This window comes from Zootermopsis nevadensis, unplaced genomic scaffold (genome assembly GCF_977971745.1).
Source record: "Zootermopsis nevadensis isolate Lab colony 2312 unplaced genomic scaffold, Znev_1.0 Znev_ptg000024l, whole genome shotgun sequence".
Lineage (NCBI taxonomy): Eukaryota > Metazoa > Arthropoda > Insecta > Blattodea > Termopsidae > Zootermopsis > Zootermopsis nevadensis.
Window position 1 is genome coordinate 18,675,128 of NW_028259156.1, and position 26,424 is coordinate 18,701,551.

At 40.2% G+C, this 26,424-nt stretch overlaps 1 protein-coding gene across 7 annotated transcripts in view; it reads right to left on the reverse strand.

The window, feature by feature from the left end:
- ash1 (histone-lysine N-methyltransferase ash1) overlaps positions 1 to 26,424 on the reverse strand; it is a 54,032-nt gene that overhangs the window by 3,606 nt on the left and 24,002 nt on the right. For 5 of the 7 annotated variants that reach the window (XM_087354851.1, XM_087354854.1, XM_087354849.1 and 2 more), the window contains 15 exons: positions 22,878 to 23,072; positions 20,320 to 22,215; positions 17,285 to 19,674; positions 16,179 to 16,328; positions 15,062 to 15,282; positions 13,822 to 14,048; positions 13,317 to 13,503; positions 12,392 to 12,552; positions 11,490 to 11,984; positions 10,535 to 10,778; positions 9,600 to 9,935; positions 8,764 to 9,024; positions 7,942 to 8,089; positions 7,225 to 7,564; positions 6,224 to 6,400 (listed from right to left, as the gene is read on the reverse strand). In XM_087354851.1, coding sequence (XP_087210977.1) covers positions 6,224 to 6,400; positions 7,225 to 7,564; positions 7,942 to 8,089; positions 8,764 to 9,024; positions 9,600 to 9,935; positions 10,535 to 10,778; positions 11,490 to 11,984; positions 12,392 to 12,552; positions 13,317 to 13,503; positions 13,822 to 14,048; positions 15,062 to 15,282; positions 16,179 to 16,328; positions 17,285 to 19,674; positions 20,320 to 22,215; positions 22,878 to 23,072 — 7,428 coding nt within the window. Of the gene's footprint in view, positions 1 to 1,891; positions 1,966 to 6,223; positions 6,401 to 7,224; positions 7,565 to 7,941; positions 8,090 to 8,763; positions 9,025 to 9,599; positions 9,936 to 10,534; positions 10,779 to 11,489; positions 11,985 to 12,391; positions 12,553 to 13,316; positions 13,504 to 13,821; positions 14,049 to 15,061; positions 15,283 to 16,178; positions 16,329 to 17,284; positions 19,675 to 20,319; positions 22,216 to 22,877; positions 23,073 to 26,424 lie in introns of all 7 variants that reach the window. The other 2 variants (XM_087354853.1, XM_087354852.1) reach the window with 2 other exon arrangements.

Below are 26,424 nucleotides of genomic sequence, written 5' to 3' on the forward strand. Positions count from 1 at the left end.
TCCTTTTCATCATATATTATCACAATGATCAAATTAAGGAGAATGAGATGGTAACAGCATGCAGCATGCATAACAAGATTAAAAATGTATAAAATTTTGCTCAAGACTACCTGTTCCCTCACAACTGCCTCGTCTGTGTAGACGGCAGTTTGGTAGATATTAACGTAAGTCTCAAAGAAGCTTACTGCCTCCATAATCAAAGTGATGAAGAAAGCAGCAAGTTCATATGAAATGTTTAGTTTCTGCCAGACTTCACAGTGCAACTACACAGAGACAGCCATCTTCCACAGCAACAATCCTTTAGGTACCACAGAATACGGGGAATTTCACAAATGATTAACTGAGCAATAACTAGGTCCTCAAGCAGAACTCTGTTCATGGAATTAGTTTCAACTTATTTTGCTTCTGCAGTTATAGACGCAAATTTAATCCACAAAAATACTGCCACTGGTGCTATTAATTTGTTTATGTCATGCACAATAACAAAATATGTTCGCACACTGTCCCACATTCAGTCTCCACAGTTACCATCAGTTGGTGTCTATATTCAAGTGTGTCACTGTGATTTTAGTGAACATGCACTGCACATGCTACTATGGTGAATGTAATATATAAAAATTCATAATTTTAGAAGTAAATCTGATACATATCTTTTAAGTATTTGCTGTAAATGTACACATTTCTGATAACTGTATGTCAACTTCTTATGAAAATAAAATAGGGACATTCTTTTTGACATACAAGTTCCTAACTGAAATTTCTTGTGTTTAACAAACATGTTTCATATGCACAAAGATAAGAACCTCAGACAGAAGTGTAATAAATAATTTAATATGTTTTCCTTGGTACTTTACCAAAGGGACCTAAATTCTGAACTGCTTTCTTGTTGGTCACGAGCTGGGGTAGCTCAGTCAGTATAGTGATTAGCTACAGACTGGATGACCAGAGTGTGACGCTAACCACTCATCCCCACCTATTTATTGCCAAGGTTAAGAATGAGTAGGAGCTATACTTCATCTCTCCCCCCCACCAAGCGCCTACATGGCTTACAGTGGGACAGCTTTACTTTCCTTGTTGATCACATTTCCTCCAATCGGAATTACCACTGCCTTGTGGACTATTTCTGCAAATACCAGCATCAGGCTGTTTCATTTTTTCAGAAATGCCTGCAAGTCAGTCTGCTACAACCAACAGCATTACCACACAATTTCAGACACAAGCCTATATGAAAGCATCAAAACCTTCTCAACAAAATAGTGTCCCAAACAAAAGGCTGAATGCCTGAAACCTTATGTAAATTTGTAAATACACATTAACATTCAAGTAACTATGCAACATACATGTTGAAACATTATTTTCAAAAATGTTCAAAAACACTCCGTTAGCATTTTCATTCACTGGACAAAAACTGTCTTGCAAGAACTACACCTCACTCCATTACAGAATGTGAACCACAATAGCCCAGAGAAGCTATGGACTACAATATAGTGGTTCATTCCCAGATGATACATTTTTTCTGGAGTCCAGACAGACTACTGAGACCATTCACCTATCTCTAGCTCCAGAGATAAGGAGACTGGAGTGTGAGACTAACCATCCATTTCTACCTACTGCTGAGTTTAAAAATGTGTGGTGCTTTACCTCCACTCCCCTATACATCCTCCTGGTGTGCTGCTTAGGCAGAGAGACAACTACAAGTTTTATTTTCTGGAAGTCGCAGAAAAGAAGTGTTTATTACATGGGAGGAAAAAACAGAACAGAAAGAATACACCAAAAAAGACACAAGAACATTTAAAACTGTGCATCATATGAATGTGACAAAAAAAGGTAAAAAACTTGTGCAAAGATTTAACATTTTTCACCATGGTCTTTGTCAAACTGAAATACGCACCAATTAACATGTTGTGATGTGGAAAGTAGTTGCTCACACTAGCTGACAACAGGCACCGTTTTGAGTTTCAAAATCTGAAAATGAATTTTGTGACTTCCTGCTATATGACCCAATAAATAGTTACTTTCAAAACATGTAAGTAAGGTTTTAAAATAAATTTTAGACAATCTTCAGGATAAGTGCACAAATACATATATACCTAGAATGCACATTATGTACAAACACTTCTGGTATGGACAACTAACATCTAACACCTACCACCACCCTCCAACAGCTTCCAAATAAGAGTGCACACAGGGCATGTTCAAAGAAACAGGACTTGAAAGCTGACAGATGTCCAAAATAAAAGCCAGCAAAACTAAAATCACAGTAACACAAACTGAATTTAATACGATATTCTTTAAATAAATTGATGCCCATTTTCTTCAAATGCTTCGATGCATACCATGTAATGAGCAAGAGCTATAAATGAAATTAATAACTGCACAATTTAGTGAACTGTCTGTGTGCATAATTTCCACTAATATACATTCAATGTTAATTTTAATTGTTAAATGTTATGTTTATGATCCAGCTAAAAAATTTAACAAGCAGAGCCCCAGTGATTTATTAGTTTTCGCCATCAAACCAAAAGCTAAATACAAATTTCATGCAATCAGTATGTTTCTTGCATTCTAAAAAATCCTTAAAAAGTTGCATTTCTTTTAAAGATCTATTACCTTACATCACTTCAGGGCTCTCATCTCATAAGTGTGCATCTGCCATGCCATCATTACTGATCCTATGGAACTGAAGCATGACACTGAGATGGTATCACAGAATATTTTGTAGAAATTGGTTAGTGCATACAAAAGTTGAATGTGCGCACATACACAGAAAACAGATATTATAAGCCTACTTTTTCCCTAAAAGAAATAACTTACTATTGAGAGAAAAATCAATCCAAACGCACAACTTATGTTGTGATTAAGAAACATAGAAGCCAGGTTGTTATCATTATAGCTGCTGCAGCATTATGTCATATAATTGACTATGGAGCACAAAATCTTCTTGAGATACCAAAAGTACAATCAGCTAGTAACAAAATTCCACATCTTTTATGAAACTGAAAGGTTGATGCATTCACAACAGCTTGGTGCTGGTCCCTATCCCAAGCCAGATGAATCCAATCCACACAGTCAAACCCTAGTTCCCTAAGACCAACCTTAATATTCTCCCTTCTAGGCCTCATTCATCAGAATAATGCTCTCCCAACAGGCTTACCAGCCAAAATTTTGTACACATTTCTCATCACCTCCATACACAGAAATTTCACGTTCCCCAACCCAGTAAAATGTATTTTAAAACACATTTAAATTTACTTTTCAGAATTTTTTTTAAAAAGTTTGATAACAGTGAAAATTTTACAGTAAAATATTGTTAGCATGATATGTAACTCCCCCAAAAGCTGCAAGACCGCCACTTATTGGCTGTCCAGAACTGCATACTCAGTTAAGTCACAGGTGAAATTCATACCTGGAAACCAAATAAACTGTGGTGGCAATGTGGTAACTCACAAAGATTAATACTGGAGATGGGGACAACATGACGATGTACCTTAGGGAGGCAGGTTATGAGGATGGGATGCGGATGAAAATTATTAAGAATTGTGTCCAATGGGAACAGTTACAATATGTGATGTTGTAGCTTCAGCTTCTAATAATAGTAAATAAGTTAGGTCAGCTAACATCAGGCTGTAGTACAATGAAAATGGTGTGGCAAAGTGTCAGTGATGCACACAAAGAACAAGTGTGATAATTAATCCTCTGTGATCCAGTGACAACAAACACTGTGGTGACACCACAGCCTTGTATGACAAAGTGGCCCAAAGCGAGTATATAGCAGTAAAATGAAAAAGAACATTAGAGTGCCAAGTTGATGACACAAACAGCGTACACAAGTATTCCTGCCATTATCTCCAGACCAGTCTTTCCTTACCTTGTGATCCTCTGTTACTGGAGATAAGCATGGAGAATGTATCTGTGCACCCATCCATTTGTTGTTACTACATGTATTAGTGTACTGCTGGATGGCCTGCTCTATGTGGACATTGATAAGATAACGAATTTGGCAATGAAGCATCAATCTTGAGATGTTCATACTCTACATTCTCTACCTCTATGCAAAGAGATGTTTCATTACCATGTTCACAAAAACCTGTCATTTTATCCTGCACTAAGCCAGTTCAACAAAGTGTTTCCCAAAGATTCATTTTGATATTATCCTCCTACCACAGCCCAGTTTCTAACTCACCCAGTGGTCTCTCTCCTTGGAGATCCATGACCAAATATTTGTATGCATTTATCATTTCCACCTGCATACTACATCTCACACAACCCCTTATTTAATAATTCCAATAATACCAGGTGCTGAGAAGAAGTGACATTCCTCATTAGACAAGATTCCCATTCTTGTGTTACCTTCAAATTCTCAATTTGTTTCATGTGCAAAGTAATGCACCTTATAATATGTAAAAGCAACACTAACCCCACATATCATATGATTTACCAAAGCATCAGAAAGTTAGTTAACTCTTGAATAGATGTGACTAGGTGACAGGAATAAAACATAAGCATGAAAACCAAGAATGATAATTTCACATGGAAGTATTATGAAGCATTTAAGCAAGTAATATGAATCTCCTGTCAGTCATGATATAATAAAGGTCAGGAGTCTCCACACATTCTTGACATCAGCATTAAATTGAGGTGAATAATCAGCTTCATGCTATGATCACTTTACCCCAAATACCAACAGGAAGCTGGGTGGAACGTATTGCCAGTGTTGTAAAAAAGAAATCCCTGTCTCTGTGGCAGACCAAACCCCAGCTGTTACATCCACAGTAACTATACTGAGATATGCCAACTGACTCTGGTAGCACGAGAACTGAAAACTGTTTATTTCACATGCTAAACCTAAAGCGTGAAACTATGTACAGAGAGGGGCGAAGCTTTCCCAACATGACCAGCTCAATCCACACCCCTGTGCCACTCCAGTATATTTGAGACACATACTTGAACCCAAGTGGCACCATTAGTGCAGTCTGCATGCTGAGCACATAAGCATTTCATACACGTTGGACTTCAATATCTTTGTACAGCACCTGCTTCATGCTTGTTCACTTCAGTTTTAAGGTTGCCAACTCTAAACAAGCCCCTAATATGCACAAATTTTAATTACAATCAGCGTTATTATGAAACAAGTACACACCTATGAACAAAACAAAGTTACAGAAAATTAATTTGAATTTTCCTCACTGAGAATACTTGTTAAAATTCTTATTAATTCAAATCTAACTGTATTCACTAAACTATAAGTTAAATTTCAAACCAACAACAATAACAGCACCAAATGAAGAAAGTGCTTGTGGTCTAATTCAAGGCATTATATCAGGACTGTTGCAAACCATGAAAATTTCAGTCTTCATAAATAGGACAAGATTTGAAGCAGAAATCTAGACACTGAGCTGCAATATTCAGTACATATAGATCAGACAGATCATTTTTGTTCTAAATGGTCCCCCTCCCACCTTTCTTCAGTCTACTGTCAGGAAACACAAAAATCAATTCACCATTAAATATTTTATGTACTATAGCCCAGGCCCCAGTACTCAGCAACAGATATGCTTTCATATGACTCACTGTTCCTTGGTAAACTTCTACCAGACTACAGGGCACAACAACCCAGAAGACAGCCATCTTCAGACATTCTGTTTTAATGGCATAGGAATGTTTGTCACTAAAAAATCAAAATTTGACAGTTGGCAACCTTGTCTTGTTCAACAATATTATAAGTACTATTTTGGATTAGTTAGATATATTTTAAAGAAACATATCTCAGGTCTCATAAATTGTATAGATACAATTAATTAATAAGTTATGGATATGCAGATAATTTTTAGCCTATATGTTATTCAAAATGTAGTTCTGTGTGAAATGTGCTTTTAGCAGAACTGCACATCATGAACACAGGAAATTGCAACATGAAACACACCAATAACGTTTCAATAAAGGCATATTTTCTCTTCTACCATTTTTACTTCAAATATGTGAGAGGAGAATTTACCAAAATAAGACTCCTGAAACAAATACAAAAAGTGCATGACAACAGCTATAGAAGGTAAAACAAAGAGGCACCAATTAACTGATCCTCTGTAAATGTCAGCTACAGAAACTAATGCCACAATGGTCCCGTCTAGTAATTACTACTAGAGTTACAGAGTTTCTTGTACACATGATGTCCAACATGCATCGAACCCTTAATTAAGTAGCAATAAGCAAAGCTGAGACATGCCTTTTGTGCCAAAGCATCATCCCTTACTCTGGCTAGTGGGAGCTCATCATCATCTTGCTGCTGGCAGCTGGGTGGCTGCTGCGGTTCAGCAGGCGCACTGGGTTTGGATTCCCCCTCTTCCTGTGAGCGACTGCTTGCACCCCGACCACGAGCACGCAATGTTACTGGACCATGTGGCTGAAAGAAATGTTAAACTAACTAAGAATCTAAGTCCATGAGAGTACAAACCAAAGGTTCAATACCACTAATACTAAAGTCTGCAGGCATGATCCTGAGCCAGTTATATCCATCTATCATCTATTTTCTCCTCCACACATAAACAAAACATGAATCTGCTACTGTTAAAGCTAATGCCGTATCTTTATATGCAATGCAGCCACAGAATCAAAGAGTCTAATGGATTTATTAACTACAGTTGCTACCAGATGTCTTGCAAGTTGCATTCCCTAGTTTCCAGGCTGCACTGGATTCAGAGTGACCTAGTGCTGCAGACACTGTTGTGGATGGACAGTTCTAACAATTTCTCAATTATTACTATGAGTATTTCTGTTATATCTTCCTTGGTGCACTTCACCCTCCAGTATTACTGCTACACTTTTAGTTAAATCTTGGTATCACGCACAACTAGAAGCATGGAGGTGAAAGAAAGATTATATTTGTTGGAATGTATATTGAAGCACATGCAGCACAGTCCCTCTCTGCCGCTCACCTTGCACTGACAGCTCACAAGACATCTGACAACTACTGTACCTGTCTATTTCCTTCAGTCCCTCCAACATCAGGATAGTTTTATCCTATAATAGGCCATGACCACTTCCTTCAACATCCCACTCAAGTCATCATTCATTAATTATACTACCATTCAACACAAAATTTGAAGGAAAAGACCCAAAGTGTTGAATGACATGCTTTATTACTGAAGACATAAAAAGATAATATACCTCCTCTAATTTCTTACTAAAATTTCCATGGGGCATTCCATTATAACACATTTCACTTACTGTATAAGTGCGTTTGGGGTTCAATCTGGTGTCGAATGTCTCAAATGCATAGGTCTTGGTGCATATGGAATGGCGGAGCTTCGCAATTTTGCTGAACAGATGTGCACTTTTGTCCACTCTGTATTCGCAGATGTACACATGTTCCTCTGGTGCACCCACTGGACGACCCTTGCAGTATGTGTTCAGATCCAATACCCAGCAGTGTCCCATTATGAGATCAAGAGGCACCACCTCATACAGTGGCACTCTCATAACTTCATTTGAGAAGAACTTCCGCGATGGCTCATGGTACGTTTCATGAGGTCGCAGATAATGGTGCCCAAATGCAAATCGCTCTCCCCTTTAATCAGACAGAACAATATTTAGAAATTCCATTATGCACTTCTGCTGAAGATATGCATGTCAGTCTACAGAACATTATAAATTGTATATGGACATGGACAAGAGTGACAACTATCAACTGTTTCTCACTACCCATTTCTGTATTATTTAAAAGCAAAAGACGAGAATTATCTGAATTGTGAAACAAAAAGTATTCCAAATGTCATGGTAATAAACACGGTGAAATAAAAAAGAAAGGGAAGGATGGGATCCCAATGGCAGAGTTGGCAAATAAAGTAAGCAAGCAGAGGCAGAGCCTCTAACCCTCTAACACTATAATTTTTAAAGACAACATACAGTCCGAACAAGGTACAGCAACCATATTTCCCATCTTACTTTTCATCCTTCCACAGTCGCTCTATCCTGAAAATATCCAGGTCTGCATAACTGAAGTTCTTGATCGTCTTGTATGTATGCTTGGTTGGAGGAAATGTCTTTGGAGCATTCTCTTCTATTATATCCCGTAGCACGTACACTGTGTCACCTGCATCATTAAATACACAATCATACAGCAAAAGGTGCCAAATGAAAGTAAATTCTACCCTTCATCTTCAAATATCCATTTTATGACACTACTGCAACTGAGATTGTACTAGTCCACAGTTATCAAATCCCACATAATCAATTAATTACGGTCCATTATATGCATGCATGCATACATACACACATAGTATATCTTAACAAACTTAACTGTACGTACCTAACTAATTGCATGGCACACAGTCCTCGTGAAGCTACCAGTCACACAGCTAGTCAAGAAATTCTACCTTTTATTAAACCAAAGGTTCACTTCTGTGTTTACATTAGTCCATTACTGAGCCCCATTCTCAATCAGATATATTCAACCCATACCTTTATACATTTCTCCATGATCCACCTTAATTTTATTCTACCTATTACTAGTTCTCCCAAGTGATCCCTTTCTTTTGCATTTTCCCTTAGCACCCTGTACTTAGACATCTTCAATTTATCTTTCCCTTGAGGATAGCATACCATGTTCCATGCCCTTACAAAACAAAAAAGATAAAATTAAACTTTGTGTGTCATAATATCTATGTATTCATTAAGAGATATGAAGACAAAGATTATAAACCTTACAGAGTGTCTTAATCAGTATAAATGCTGCCTATAAAGCGTAACATGCAACAGATCAGTTACCCTGTCTCAGTTGCAGATCACCCCTGAGCAATGTGATGTAGTTCATGAGACCAGGTGTGGCATAATGGGGCTGTGGGTCCATAATGATCTCGAGATCCACAGGACGCGGGTTACACCTCTCACACAGATAATGCTCCACACCCTCATCAGCATGCACACAATCACAGTGTTGCCACACAAGACAGCGCTCACACTGGATCATCATCCCCTCATCCTTGTATAAGCCACATATACACCGAATTACATCTTCTTCCTCCCCTCCTGAAAAAAAATTGCTTCTCTGTTCACTGTGACACATAATGACATATATTATCCCTCCTTAATTCATATGAAATCGTTGAACAAAGCACAAAATGTGAATTCACAAATAAATCATGTTGATCTAACCGTAAGTTTAATCTACAAATACCAAGTGGTAACTACATCATATGTACCATCTGCTTCAACAATCAGTAACTCTTAGATGGCAGGTAACTTTCATTCAGTTCTTATCAGTACAATACAACCCACTATTCATATGAAGTTAAATTTCCTAAGCAACAGATAACATACCAAAACATTGTGAATGGAAAAACAGATTTTTATGTGGTGAACCTGTAACAAAACACAAGCACAAATAATTTCTATGGATGGACAGTGTGATGTTTGTAGTGCACTTTGCACTGTAACAGTAGACAAGCATCTGCAATAAAGAGTAAAGGCAAAGGATCCAATTAAAGAATAAGTGTCTTATGGTGAAGAAGGAAAGTAAGATGGACCTTCTCAGTAAACATTCACTTCATGCACTGTGCAAAGAATTAGCAAGTTTCACTGCAGAGAAAACATGGAGCACAAACCAGGATCATGTTCCGGCATGAAAGATGCTGGAGGGCTCTCCCCCAAGATATCTTCAATCTGTGCAAGGAAATCAGTTTTTGCGAGGTTGTATGCCTTGCGCAACCTTGTGGCTGCAATTCCTAACTCTGATGTCCGTCCGAAGAATCGCACATTGTTATTAAAAAGCCGACTCATATCTCGATCAAAGGACTCCACGGTACGGTAAAATCCAGTGACAATGTTCTGTTCCAGAGTGCAAAGATCAATGGGATCTGTGATACGCTGGTAATACTGTGGAAATTTGCGCTTTGATGGTAATGTCAGAAATGAAGATGCCAGCATCTCTCCTCGCTCATCTGAAACATATTAAATGAAGATGATATTACAGAACAGTGTATACTGAATTTCACTGGTAATAAATGGTAAAATTATGAAGCTTAATTACCCATTTTATAAACTAAAACATCTTCTCCAAAATGGCTCACCACAAGGGGGAAAACAATATAAAACATTCATCGCATAGAAGGTGTGCAACATTTTTCAGTATAATATTTAAATAAATAAAAAATGTTTCTTTTAACTCCATATAGACTACCTGCAGTACAGGAATGCAACCCCTGCATGTAGTTAGAGTCATCTGTACAGAGTTTACCAACCTCTCCTGGTTGCTAAGAGACTAGCAGAATTTTATAAATTATACTGGGTACCATATAAATCTACCAAAACACAAAAGTGAACTTATTATGTACATTTTAAAATTATCAAGGGCATCTGAAAACACTTCATATGGTGGTAAGGTGCCTCTAGAAACAGATGGCAGTCACTGCAGTAGATAACTTAGCAATGCAACATTATGCCTGTATTTGAAACAGATAAAACATCAAGGACAATGCAGTATGGTATTCTAATGAAACACATCTCCCTACAGTACATAAAAGAGAATCTCCTGATGTACCTTTTGCTGCTATCACAATGTTGTACAGGTCACGTAACACATAGGCAAGCCTTGCTGTTCTTGTCAGTTCTGGATTGTCCTCAGCCTGCGCTAGTCTGCGTGTACGAATATTGCGGGGACTGGTCAGTGCATTGAGCTGCGTCAAAAACACATCTGACTGTTTAACTTGTGGCCGTGTATAGTTGCAGAGCATGGACTCCTCCCTCCGTGAAGATTGTTTCAAGCGTTCACGAAGACGCTTCACCTGCAATCACAGAAAAAACTTCAAAGTTCAGTGTGTTTTAAAAGTTCAAATGAAATCAATTTTTCATAACACATTACAACATTCAAGCAGTTATACTCCAACAAACAGTTATGCAGAGGCAGCACATCAATATACATTTAAAGAACAAATGTCAAAAATCTTCACCACATACAAAAATGTTGATATTAAAATTAAGGGAAATTAAAATCTGTGAGATATGCATGTCAGTGTGATTTCTGAATCCTATAACTCTATCTCTGTATCATTTTTAAAACTAGAAAAAATGTGTTTATAAAAAGTGATCTCACTTGGATCTTAAATGCCTCGTAATGACATACTACCACTACTACTCTACAGTTAGAGTTGTAAATTGCAAGATAGCATAATAACATAGGAAACACAATACTATTTACAAAGTATCAAAATAAACCCAACATTTTGTTCACTTACTAAAAACTAAATGTTCCATACCCCTTTCACCTAAAATTTCAAGTACTTTTAGTGTCATTACTTATAGAGATCCCTGCATTATGAAGTTCAATAACATGACATTGTAAGTTTTTTTATGAACTTCCATAATTTGATGTCAATTACAGCAGCACATAAATTTGTACTGACTAACACCTCCATCACTAACATCGGTAAAGAAGAATATTTACCATGCAACATCAAGTTTTTGGGTCTCAAACCACTGTCCATGCCCAGTCTCACCTTCTCAAGGTTTCTTAGTAGGAAACAATGGTGCAATTGCGCAAAACACCTCTGCTGGTGTGACATGGGTTTCACTGGTGTCACATGACTCTGCCGTTGCCCTGTATTTCCCTCATTTAGCCCCTTCTTGTACTTCAGTTTGCTAGTGGCACAACTGCTGTTAATGGTGGTGCCAGTGTTACTGCTGGAATTGCTGGCAATGCTACTGACATTACTATTGTTGTTACTATTGTTGTGGTTGATGTTAATGTTATTGCTGCTGCTGCTGTTGTTGCTGACAATGCTGCTGCTGCTACTACTGCTTGTATGGCTACTGCTGTTAGGGTTCACATTCACAGCGCTGCTTATGCTCCCATTGTTCTTTCGCGCATACTTCCGGGGTCTACCGACCATCCTGCGTTCTCCCTTCTCCTCCACACGTGGTGTCGCACCATTCACGCGCTGCGACTTTCCGCCAATCACACCTCGACAGTGCATACTACCACACTTACAAGGCTGAAAAAATTGCACAAGTCACTAACAAGAGAACTAACTTATTAAACTGCGGCCGTCATCACAAGGAGAAGCCAGCACTTACCAGACACCACAACCACAGATAAACGCAACACGAAAGGGAACAAATACGATTCTAATTCTGTACTTTTGTGTTTCCCAATTCCGCTACAAGCCTTGTGAATGTAACACATATGAAGATAACTAGCAGCTACATACTATTTTAATAAATTCTGTGAGAAATGTGAAGAACAGTGTCTTTCCAAAGGAAGTTCAATAAGTCATTTACTTTCAGACTGCCCATAGCATTTATCCCACCAAAACTCAAAAACAAATTTGAATATATTTTCCATATGTGAAAAGCTGGGAGAGTTTCATTCATCTTGAAACTGGGGAAAGTGAAACAATACCTGTCCCTCAGCTGGGTTAAACAATGAGAAGTTGTAGTCATAGGAGAGTTCTTCATGTGGATCGATTTCCCTCAGCGCAAACAGAGCCATCCTGAATAATCCATTGACACTCCACTTCTGCATCTCACAGTTGGGTTCACATGAGTGATTCACAAATCGACCTGCAGCAAACAATTGAAATAACTACATGACAGTATGTACATCACTGCAAAATACTAGCAATGTAAATAATGAATCTCCTGGATGGAGGATTCCACCAGATGGGGTAGGCTGAATTTTTGAAGGTGTGATGATCATAAAGATGACTGACAAAATCTCTCTTGGGGATAAATATAATATGCAGGAAAGTTTGTCTGAAAGCGTAGAGGAGGCAACACCTCTGTCAACATAATCAAGTGTCAGGTTTGTACCATGGCATGGAGAAATTAAATCTCTTTGCATTACTGTATACAGTGATATTTGACTTACTCTCTGAGCTATAAAAATACATGCCTATTGGTCTACACAGTGTTAAGACTGAAGTTTTATATAAATATCACATGGCTGCCATGCTGTCAAAAGTTTCATGTTATAAGTGTGATTAAACAACCAATATTTCCTTATCTCAAATATTCTTTACAAAATTTTACACAACAAATACTATGTTTTTACTGCTTCTCTAGTGGCTGAAAAATGGTTCAGTAAGATTAAAGTTGCCTGAAAGTGAAACAGCAACAGAGGTAAAGTAACTACAACACACATTCAGCTTCAAATGTGAGACATAAAAAGTGTTTTCAGTCACATTAAACACAGAGTTATTAAGAGCAAACGGTCAATGTTACTGAAAGGCATAACAACACATAGCATGCAATGAAAAATTATGAAAGTCAACAACTCAGTACAAGTGCATCAGAGGCAAAATTTGCCTAGCTTATTTTAAACTCACCATCTCCTCCCATGCGATGACCATCTATCACCAACCCTCCATCTAGGTTAAGGCAATAATGGTGCGTGTCGTGGATGTAGCGTGTTGCCATACGTGCTTTGAACTCTTTCTCACTCACCACTTCTCCTACATATTCAAGGATGAATTCACCAGGCTTAATAGCATACTTGGTCTTCACACCCCAACCCTACAACAAAAATGTTTACAATGTACCAGCTGATAAAGACAAAAGTAAAATTGTTCCTGTGCTCAAGTATCACATGATGAAGTGAATGGAGAAGTAAGAGGAGGGATAGGACAGCTCATTAAGGTTTAACCTTGGCAGTTTACCCCAAAGAAAAAAGCTCCCAGTACTCATTAGATTGGTAGAGTGAGAACTACTGCACTTTAAAATTAATTATCCTGAAGTTCTGTAAAACATGTGATATAGCAAGGTATGATGCACTTCTCAAACTGCATTCACTGATAATGAACAAAACACAAGTGGCTCTGTAAAATAACATACCTTGTCTTTGGTCATAAATTTCTCCAGTCCTGGGGACCACTCATGGCGCTGTATCCTTTGGTTTGAGCAGAGTTCCTTGCATGGACAGAGTTGGGGTGAGCATTCTGAATACACCATACGATTAATACAGTCCTCCCCACATCCTTTATGGCCCAGTGTAGAGGGCAGAACACAGTTGCAAGCCTGTGCCTCATATGTGTATGTCGGCTTCACATCATAATACACATCTGGACAAAACAGCACAATTTATAGGTAACAAATGTAGTTCATGTGCAGCCATAACCTGCAGTGTTAATCTTTTATGTAGTCGATCACATTCAGACAAAACACTATTTGAATCATGTAATGGTACATCAGTCAGAGTACAAGGAATCCAAAATTGTATACCCAATAACATGAACTGAAATTAGTCTTAATAGCAGATCATGTGTTAAAATAAATAGAGTCTATAATGGGTTCCGATCATAAAACCAAGTTCCAGTCCAATTTTGGACTAAGTTCAACCATTCTGAAACAAAAACAAAATAAACTGAACCTCACATGCACCTTAAATGGTAAAGAAAAAACAATATTCTGCCCTGATTCATTAAGTGAATGGGTGGAGTGGGTTGGAAAATTCTAACTAATCTACCTACATCTGGAAACAAATGGCCCATGAACCAACTTTGTACCATAAATACTTATAAAAATGTAATGTAAAAAGTTTAAACCGACATATATATACAAGTGTGTGCGCACGTGCACGCGCACACACATTTGCGCTACTAACACACTCAGAACTGGCCCTTCCCACTTGTTGCCCATGGAACGTATTGCAAATAAACATAGAGAAAATAATTAATTATATTTTGTTGCTTTCATATCTACATGATAACTACTTCAAACAAGAATAAATAGTGCCCAAACTACTTTATTTCAGAAACCTCAGTACCATATCACAAAATAATATATAATTATAAATCACAAGATGGACTTGGAAAATAAGTATTTCAACCATTTTCAAACATTATAAATACCTATTTAAACAAGGTTCTAGTCACATTCAGGTTACACTGTACAAGAGTTCTTAAATAAAATGCTTAAATACTAGTAATAATTACTTGCATTATATGAAATCATCTATTTAAAAACACCATATAAACTGAAGCTTCTGAACAATTCTATCAATATGGACAGGACTGACACCATACACTGTATAATATTTTGGCACAATGACATTTTGAAAAGACAATATACTTACTGGTACGGATCTTCTTGTAGTTCCACGAAGGCACTCTGTCTCGGCCAGGCAACTGGTTGTGTGTGTGCAGCCACCATAAGTCGTACGGCAGCTTAAACTCGACACGCCGCTGTCGCAAGTATTTGCCACAGTGATAGGGGGGAGGCAGCAGGCCATGCTGATGTTCCTCTGGTCGGTACACCAGTCTTGGCTTCCCCACATCACTGTTTGGTTTCCTAGGCCTAGCAATATCAACATATGTTACAAACTGCTCTTCTGTTTACTGCATAGCACACAACCATCACTTATGTTACACACACCACGGTACCTAATTTTCTTCTGAAACTATATTCATTTCGATCATATTTCTTGTTCTTCACTGTCTTTTCTGAAAGCTGCTTGCAGGAAGATATAATGTTAGGCAGTGTGTTATTAAGTTGCAAGGCGGGCGTTTTTAGATTATTTTTTATACAGTAAAATTCCTTATTAGTAACAATATGTGAGAACTAGAAACTGAGAATAAATTATAAGCAGGCAAATTAATGTAATTTATAACACAAAGAAACTACTAAACTTTTGTTAAAAAAAATCTGAGAAAAAATCAGCTTACAGATGGAAATCTCAATTCTATCATTCAAATGGCCACAAGCATTACATGCGATTTAAAATGCCTGCTATCTGCAGATCAGATCTAAAGGTATTTTAGTAAGATTTTATACTGTTATAATTTGCTTATAAATGTATAAAAGACTATGTCACCTGATCTCAATTTGTGAGTCCCTATCACTTGTTATATTAGCTATGGTATGACAGGTTTATACGTAATCAGAGCCTCAAAATTCATACTACATGATGCAAACGATAGTAATACAGTTGAAGAGGTTAGCTGCTGGCTGCTCACAGTGAAGACCCTGACAATTACCTGTCTATCAGTCCTCTATCCACATCTATCACCAACAGCGTCATCATCAGGGGCTGGTACATAAATTTCATTTGGGGCCTCAGTACCACATGACTAAATCTCATCGCACTTCTATAATTACAATATGCTGTAAAATAGTTTCTCTTGTATTCTTTTCTTTTGTGCACAGCCTATGTAAAGAGGTACTTCTGCACTCCACAATTAATTCAGACATACTCATCCTCTTTGTAGTAGTCAGAAAAGAGACCAGCAGCCAAGAACTTCTTTCTCCAGCGAGGCTGTTTCTTGCGACGACAAGACTTTGTTGATTCATCCCCAGATGGAACATCACTACATGGTAACACTTCAAAAGGTAGGACATCACAGCTGCAAACACACACCAACTTGAAGACACATTTCATACACAGCTTCTAACATCACTGAAAGATTGGTGATGTAACTAAATATTGAAAATTAAACATATAATTTGCCATTTTAAGTCTCACTCATTGATGCCAAAAACAAAGGTTAGAAATTTCATCCATGACTCATTATCAACAATTTATAATGCAAACAACAGGGACAGCTCTGAAGCTTTCATGCCTGTACATACCACATAATATAATGTTTGAATGTATCCTACTTGGATAAAATCTATTGAAGAAAATCCCAGAAAAACTGTAAGAACAGAACTGCAGTAGTAGTAATGAAAAAGTGAAAAATTAGGAGTAGGGAGGACAAGACAAAGTGAAGTTGCGAAGACAATAAAATAATACACGAGAAAAATTTACACCACAAATTATGCAACAGAAAAATAATTTACTGCTGCATTTGCAAGATGTTCAAAACCTGTAATCGTCATCAAATATTGGGGGGGGGGGGGGGGGGGGGGGGGGGGCAACAAAAACATTGTTAAAATTCCACGTACTTTCAAAGCTATGATTTGTTTGTAATGAGCTGTAAAACAACCTCGGTGTGATAAAATCAGCTTTGTAGGAAACACATTATCATGAAATAGTTACACCAACAGCTTATACAAAATTACTGAAATGGGTTGTGAAACGCCAATTCTGAGATTGCAACAGGAGTAATACACTAAATAAATGGAATCTGCTATAAAAAAGGTAACTCTATCAAACATACAGAAAGAATGTTACAATTACCACTGGTAATGGAAGAACTTTGCTATTAGTGATATGTGTGAGTGGTATTGGATTTATTCAACCTTAAAGACAGAGGCAGCATGTCCTCCAAAATGCTGGAATCCACTTTCAAATCCACACAGAGTTAGAAGCCAGGAGACTAACAACGGCAATAAAGAACTTTTAATTAATCTCACTTACCTGTCATCCTGATCCATTTCTTCATCTCGACACTTCTTCATTCGCTTTGAGCCAAGCGGCAGGGGATAGTCATCTTTTGAAGTATCCCGCTTCCTCTTGTTTCGTACTTTAAAATCCTTATCCCCTGCATCAGAGGCCTGAACACTGGCAACTGGCACCCCTAGGTCTGTCCCAGGGACTGTAAGGCTGCATGACTCCGAGAACTTTGAGCACTCCTGGCCGCAGTCAACCACAGATCCTTTGCTTTGCTTCAAACTAGCTTGAGACTCTTTGGCTTGTGAACACAGAGCATCTTCCACCACCACTTCCACAATGTCTTCTGTTTTACTTGGGTTACCATCATCATCCTCTCCTGATTTTGACCCCACAGGCTCCTTCTCATTAAGAGAAATGTCTTCATTTGACAACTTCATTGCATCACGTTTACCATTAACTGTTTGTCTTGGTTCACGGCTCACTGTTTCCGCTGACTTCTTTTCAAGTTCTCCTCTCAACCTATCTTCTTTTTCCACTTCCCTATCTTTAGGACGTGATTCTGAGATTCTGTTGTTTCTATCCTTCCTACAAAAACCATGGGGTTGTTTAGTCTCAGCACGATTTAGAATTTCTTTACCACCACTATTCTGAGATGGAGTCTTAGCTGTGCTATCATCGGCAAGAGATTTCTTAACATCTACATTTATCACAGGTGTACAGAGATGTGTAGGAACAGGGGCACTGTTTGGACACTTCAGTGGTTTCACATCACCATTTTTGATACAAAGTTTCTTCTTTTTCTTTTTGATTGGGAACCCTGTACGATTTATAGCTTTCCTCCGACGCACACGCTGCTTCACAGTGCCAACAGCTTTCTTCAAAAGAAAGTCTGTGGGGGAAAGTTTTGTCACATGTACACGAATATCACGAATCAATTTCTTTTTCTTTCCTATACCACTGCGCCTCAAATAGGAATCATCCCTTTCTGATGCTCCATTTGCACGCTTCAACCTTAAGTTGTGTTGCACAGGCATTACAGCTAACCTACTTGACACCATTTCACCTACTGTTGATGTTGATACTGATGTTATTGCAGTAGTTGCAGTTGTCACCACAGTGGTAGCAGCCATTGTGGCAGCAGTAGTAGTAGTTGTGGTGACAGTAGCAGCAGACACTGTCACGACATGAGAAGGAAACAAGCTTATTTTAGAAGAAACTGCAAGAGCTTTCGGTGAAGCTGCTTTACTTCCAGGTACTAACGATTTACTTAATGGTGAAGTTACTTTATTTCCAGATGTACTTGACACTTTGTTAGTAGACGTGGGCACAAATGTAGTAGCTTTACTTGGAGAAGATATGGACACTTTACTGACAGGAGAAATCTGTTTAACAGGAGATGAAAAAACTTTGCCATTACTTGTAGTCACCTTGGTAGGTGAAGACACTTTACTAGGTGTCACAGAAGATGGCTTACTCAATGGACTTGAACTTTTGCTCGATGACACAAATGTTTTGCTTGTGGGGGATGTGGCTTTATTTGCCTGTAAGGTCACCTTGTTTACTGGAGGAGATACTTTACACGAGGAAGTCACTTTACTCACAGATGAAACTTTAAGTGTTGTTGATCCAGTTGTGGAGTCAACAACTGCTTCAGATAATCCACTGCCACTGGAGTCTGGAGCCACAAAACTTTTCATTATGTCATGAGTTACACTGAAATCACTTGAAACTGCGACCACAGTACCAGAGTTTGCGCTTGCACTTCTGGATACAGTTCGTTTACTTGGAGGTGGAGTGGTCACTGCAACACCAGACAATTTGTTGCTGCTCATCGCTCCTCCCTCAGCTGTGCCACTCTCTTTGCTTTTGTTCACAGATGTACACAGACTCTTACCCATCACGCCTGCTGCAGCAGCAGCAGCAGCAGTTTCCATGCGATGCCGCTTCTTTGGCGTTGCTATCACTGAGTGAACTGAAAGAGTAGAGTTCTCAACTGGCGGGGAAGTTGCTGTATACCTAGTGATGCATGCTTCGATCGCTTCATCTATTGAATTTCTTGGCAAGTCTGCAACGGGTTTTGCCTTTACCTCACAACTGTTTATATGGCTGCTACTGCCCCCAACACTTCCACAACCACCCTTATCCCTCATCATCACTGGCTTATCAGCTGTGGGTTTCCCTTGGCTTTTACTGGCAACACCAACACTTGTGGAAAGCAGCTTGTCTTTGTCCTGAGTAGTAGTACGTTCAAGGGCCTTTTTAGTACAATCTACTGCTGTGACCACTGAGTCAGACTGGGAAGACCCTGGCAGACAGTTTGTTGACTGGAGGATGGCAGCTGCAGTTGATATATGATAGTGGCGCTTCTTCAAAGGCAGTCTCTGCTCATTGTTCGTCTCGACCCTCTCCTGTCCCTGAAGGAGAATACAAACCGTGATGCATGTAACTGCAGTAATACAGGATTACCTGCCAAAAGTTTCCAAAGTACTTGGTAATACATTACAAAATGCAAGAAGTTCTACTCCAGTTCTAGATATCAAAAGCACACTTTCTGATCATAATGCAATGGAACTGTATGACATCTGGCAAAATCATCCTAAAAGTATTAACAGTAGTAGGGACAGCTGAAATTCATCCCATTACCAGTTCCATGTAAGCATTTAAACATCTAGCACTTCTCCACAGTATGTTATCTTGTGCAACTCTCCTCTGTGCAGATGAGTAAAGCAACAATATGAAAACCTCAGATCAATAACACACAAGGAATATTAAAGCACTATACAAGGGGACAGAAAGCCATTGATAAAATTATAAATAACTCACTACTCCATCAGGCAATATAGTTTGTAAGTTTATTTGATATGTCAAGAAAGAGAGGAGCTACACCTCCGCTCACCCCAAGCGCCTACATGGCACGTAGCGGGACAAACTTTACTTTATACCAAACTACACAATGAAAAGTGACCATTATGAAAGCCTCAAATTTTTCACACCCATGTTTTCAAAGAAACCAAATAAGGGCTTCAACAGACCACATCTAGTGCACACATTTCACTTACCTTTGGAGCCTCCACTGTGCTTTTCTTTGGCCGTCGCTGCCGGTTCTTCTCCTTGCCACCATCACCCTCAGTTCCCGATTCTCTGTCACTAGCACGCTGAGACTTCTCGCTACCTTTCCTCTTCTTAATGATTCTCTTCACCCTGAAGATGGAAGGCAAGTTGACATCCCCAGAGCCTGAGGCAGGACAGGCATTAGTCTTGGCAATGATGCAACATCGTTTAAAATCCTGAGAAAGTTTTTCTAAGTCCAGAATAAAATTTGGATCTGATAAACTCTTCTCAGTCCTTAAGCGCTTCACTTTTTTCTTCCTTCTCTTATGTTTATGGTGAGGCATGCCCGAAGGAAACTTCAGCATCCTGGAAGCAGAAGCTTTTGACGCCGAGATGTTCCGGATACTTCCCTGATGGCTAGAACTACAAGGTGATCCAGCAGAACTAGACAGTCGCCGCTGTCTAGGAAACTGAAATTGAGGGCCATGTTCATTTTCTGGTCCTGACTCCACTTCACCCCAGTCACCAGACTCATTTCTTCTCCTTCCTTTCCTCCTTTTCTCCACCCACGCTCCTACTTTAGCCTGAGCGAATGCTTCTGATTTCCGCTGTGCCCCCACTTTCACCTTTGGGGACTTTGAATGGAACTTCTTTACTTCACTACGCTCCATTAATGGATTGGGAAGTTCCAGGCGTTTACTCACTCTCTCACAAATCTCATTTAGAATTGTACTGCTTTTGTGCTCCTTTGTGCTCACCTCTTCATTTGCAAGTTCAACCATTGGATGTTTCACATCACTCTCTGACTGCTGTTCACTAGCCTTAGTACTGACACCAGTTTTCTTATTTGCTTGAGTCTTGCCATCTCCGTCCTTGCAGATGTGCTCACATGTCGGTAAAGGAAAATTGGGCTCCAATACCGGTGGAGCTTTTTTTGGTCTCCCAGGTCCTCGTTTAACAGGCACCACTGGCACTGGAGATGGTGCAGGTGGGTTTTCATCACAACTATCAGTCCCACTTGCCAGAACTCTACTTCCACAATCCCCACACCCAACCTCGCCCCTTAATGTGGTCTCTCCTCTCCCTTCAGAACTACTTTTTTTCCCTAATCCCTTGGGTTGGCCAGGTCCACGTGATCGGGGTGGGCGACCAGGACCTCTCCTTGCCAGGCTGCCTCGCCGCTCCTCTCCAAGGAAAAGTACAGGAGGGGGTGGGGTGCTGCGTGGGCTTGCAGTCAGAGCAGGAGCTGGTGAATGAGCTGGAAGGTTTGAAGTTGGAGAGCACGACTGATGAATGGGAGAACCAGCAACAGACTGAATTCCACTGTCCGGAGACACATTTGACACAGAACAATCCAACCTCATGTAAGATTCAAGCTCTGGCATGCACTTTCCGACACCCCCAGAACGAGAACTCTCTGCAGTAGACTCTAACTTGACGGCAAGTTTTGGAGGCCTGCCCCGCTTCCTTCTACGGGGCTCCTCTCTCATTGCCGTGGACGATGAGAGGATTTCCGTCTTCTCAACAAACTGCTGCAACAGAGTGGACGAGTAGCCAGATGCAGATCCACCCCCACTGCCCCCAGCCTCCTCCTCACCACTCTCCCCACTGCTGCTTGCATCTGCCTCCTCTGCCTCCTGTGCCACTTCCTCGCTGTCTATGTGGATCCTCTTGATGGCTTCACTCACCACCTGCTCAGGCAGCTCAACATCACTGCCTGATTCTGTTGCCCGCTGGCTGGAACCCTGTTGCTGCTGTTGGATGCTGCCACTTCCATCAGCAGCCACTTTCCCACTCTCAGAACTCACATCTTCAAACCCATCGAATGGGGCTCCACCATCATCATGGTTACCAGTTGTCACCACATCAGGCAGAATTGCTGCAAGATCTTCTTGGTTAATAACCTGCCAAAACAAGATCACATAACTGCCAGTGTTGAAAAGAACTTCTGATTTATATATAGTCTGCAATATACATGAAACCATCCATACAATCAAACATTACAAAATATATGTCTTGCTCAACTCTACCTTCCAAATCTCATACTACCAAAACCTTTTAGAACTCAAACTATTTTCTTAGTTACAGCACTCGGGCCATCTCTGGGGCCTACTCAACCCCCCCCCCCCCCCCAATCATCCAATGGGTACCGGGGGCACTTTCCCCAGAGTAAAGCAGATGTAGCTCACAGCTAACAACTAACTTCCAGAAGAGTGCTCAAGCAGAGAATAAATAAAGCTACACTGCCACTCCCCCATAAGTCTTCATGGCACAGTGCTTAATGGATACCAGAGACAACTTTACCTTTTATCCATAACACTCTTACTCCAAAGAGAAAAAAATAAAAAATCCAAACTTCTGAAAAGAAATAATAAATGACTCAACAGCCCCAAGGTAAAATTAAAGAGTTATTGAACATGGATGAGTGGGTCTCAAGCTTCTAGCAGATAATTCCTCAATCTATCAAAACTTCAAAATTAATGGCTCAGATGCTAATTTTGTACCAAACATCCTTAACCATCCCTCGTAGCTTTGCAACTTCACAGAAAGAACCAACAACCCTTACCTGAAGATGTTCTGAGATAGCCATATTCTCCTGCTCAATGGGACCAAGGTCATGAGCCAGTTGCTGAGAGATTTCTGCCACACCTTCTTCTTCCTCCTCATCATCACTGTCATCAGCTGTGTCTGAATTGCTGTGCAGAGGACTTGTGAGTGTGCCTGTACCGCGCACATTGTACAGACAGCCACGTCCTGAAACCTGCAAAATTGTCTTTTAATAATGGAACTCTAAACCAGTCATATTTTTAAACACACATCACAGCAGTCATTATTCCACAAACTGCAAAGCCTCTTTCTAGCAAGAAAAGTGCCCATATTCTGATCTTTTCCAAATGACATGTGCCCCTCCTATTCTGAGGTTCTGTAACTTCCTATAGAAGTACCCCGCTTTTCGGCGATCCGCTAATATGGCGCTTTTCAATTGCGTGTATATGCCCCACGCGCTCAACAGCTGAGTCAGAGAAGTGCGTCCGGCACCATTTTCTCGTCGCTGATTCAGTCTGTTTACAGCTTTTGTGCGCTCCGCGTCTCTCTGTATTTCTGGCAATTTTTCAAAGTTATTACATACTGTATATTTATATGTCCCGTGCCGTAGCCACGCGGTCTGAGGCATCATGCTTCGGACCGGCGATACTGAATGCGTGCTGGTTCGAGTCTCGGGGGAGAAGAAATTTTCTCATGAGTTTTCGACCAGTTTATGGGACTAGTGCCAACCCAGCATCGTGAGGAAATTGGGGAGCTACAATGAGTAGCGTAATCCGGTCAGGAAGGCTAGCAATGGCTGGGGGTTCGTCGTGCTGACCACACATCACCCTATATCTGGTTAGATGATCGTTCACCTCTGCTTAGGCATGTGAATGTGAGGCCAGCAACCAGCTAGTCGGCTTTGGCTCTCAGAGGGCTGTTACGCCACGGATTTTTTTTTGTGTTACTACAGTGTAATTGCAATGGCATCTAAGGGTAGTAGCGATAAAAAGAGAAGCCCGTAAGCCTCTTACTTTAAATGCCAAGTTAGAGATGATTACACTTCGTGAACAATGCAAGTCTATGGCCGAGACATATGTTAGTGTAAACATCTTATTAGGCTTTGATATGCATTTGCAATTGAAAAACGGCAAAGATCCGCTTTTTGGCGATTTTCGCTTTTCGGCGGGGGTCTGGTCCCTAACCTGCCGTATATGCAGTGCCCTACTGTACTAAGCCCACAAACTGATTTCTTCATGCCTTTCATTTTAACATCAGAATAAATGTCTGCTTTCCCCACATCAGTGACTGGACACCCACCACCTGACAATAAATACAGTGCACAAACAAGAGAATATCAAATATGACAATGACAGAAAATTCACATATCTCCAAAATATTTTATGAATACTGTAGGTGCTTGGGGGGGGGGGGGGGGGGCGCGCGTTATAGCTCCAACTCATTCTTAACCTCGGTACTAGATGGGGGGTGAGTGGTTAGCGTCATGCCCCGGTAGTGCTTTACACCCAGGAAAGAACCCCGATACCCACTGGACAGGAGGCTGGGTGGGCCCCAGAGCCGGTCTGGACAGAGGCGCTGGAGGAAAAATCCTACAGATCCGAAGGAAACAGCCATCTAGGGTTTCCATGGAATAAAGGCTTGCAAATGGTCCTCATCCTGAATCACACGAATCCAATCCACCTACCAACTCCAATTCCCTATGATCGACTTCAATACTGACATTCCATCTATGCCCAGCCTTCAGCTCCAACACATTAAGTTAAATAGCAAGTCGACTAATATTCAGAGCAAAGAAAGTTCAATTTATTTATTTGTTTCCCCTCGATCTCAGCCAGTGAGCATGCTCGGGTCTTCAACATCAATTTGTAAACCTGACTCTTAAAACAGTATTTTAATCGATCCTTTTTCCGCCCTTGAAGAGTAGAAAACGTCTTCATTCAACCAAATGCAGTTGTGAAGCAGATTCAAAATAAAGCATTCTATCAAGAGAGCAAAGGGAACCATTTCTGTTGCGTTAACACAATTGCAAATTCCCTCCCCCTGTTTTCTGACAGTCGATAAAAAGCGTGAGTTGGGCACGTGATGGGGGCCGGCGGTTCACGCGATTCGCTCGTATTTCACGTCTCCGTACCTAACACACACTTCCGGTACCGGGGGCCCCAATCAATACTATTTGTTTTAACTGCAGCTGTCATGTCACATTGCAGTCCACTTCCACGACCGCAACCGACTATTTCTACAAACTCGATGACTCCTTCCTTCTTGGTTTTCCCGTCCCTTTACGAAGACAACGGAATATTACCTTAAAATAAGCCACGGCTGCCTACTTCTACATTTACCAATAATTAATTGTCAATCACCATATAATTCGACGCTGAAAATACATCGCTAAACAGCAAAATAATTAGCTCTTATTATGAACCAGCATCTGTCGTCCACAACCTGTATCTGTATTTTTTTTCGTTTGTATCTCCCGAGTGAACTCTTAGCTGAGGGGTTTCCGACAAAAATGTTGCACGTATTTCTCACATCCTCTACGCGGATTACATGTTTTGGTCGATGGCATGGACTCCTACTAAACTGAGAGTGTGATTCGCTACTTCCACTCTTACTAATTTCAACCTCCTGCTGTTCCAGTTCCAGTTGCTTACTGTAGCGATATTTATGAGGCTTCTAAACAACTTGCTTGTTTCCTGTTTCACGGATCCTGAGGCAAAAAAGCGGGGTATGACGTGCGGTGACGTGGCAGCGGCTCCGTGATACAGTACCCTAATTCTTTGTGCGTCTTCACCGATCTAGATTACCGGCCGCAGAAGCTTCATTAGCAAATGTGGCCCCCTCGTGTTCGGCGTACCGTAAACACGGGGAACGAACGACGTCTGACAACACGGCTTCACAACACAACTCTGTTCTTCATGTTCGTTCAATACAGATACAATGCGCTGCTAGAGACCTGGATAAGGTTGGCCTCAATTCCCGGCAGGGACAGACTTTTCCTCTGCGTCCAGACCGACCCCGAGGCCCAACCAGTCTCATATCCAACGTGCACCTCTCCCTCGGGGGGTAAAGCGGCCGTAGCGTGTTGCAGACCACTCACATCCTTCTAGTGTCAAGGTTTACTTCAGAGTGAGTCCTCCGAACTTCACCGCGCCGCCGCCAACACGCCATCATGGCACGAGACTCAATGACACACGAGTTCAATTTTACCTTTTTGCTTTATAAATATATTCTTGTAAAGTTAATCACATTCCAGATATCAATCAGTCAAAAATTATATCCTCGTACTTCATTAATTATTCACCACAGACCTATCGAAAAGTGAAATACTACAAAAATTCTGTGTGAGTTTCTTGTTTCATACATCCGAACCTATCACAATCCTGATTCACTAATTAAGTACCAGCTCATGCGCTCTCGTTTCTGCATTCTGATTAATGAGACTTATTTATGGTTATCTAAGCATTCAACGATGCTGTTTCAACTGCAATGTTATATGCAGTCAAATAAGATGGGAAGATCCTGAAATGTCAGTGAGAATTTCGGGGGGAAAAGGCAGTGACTGTAAA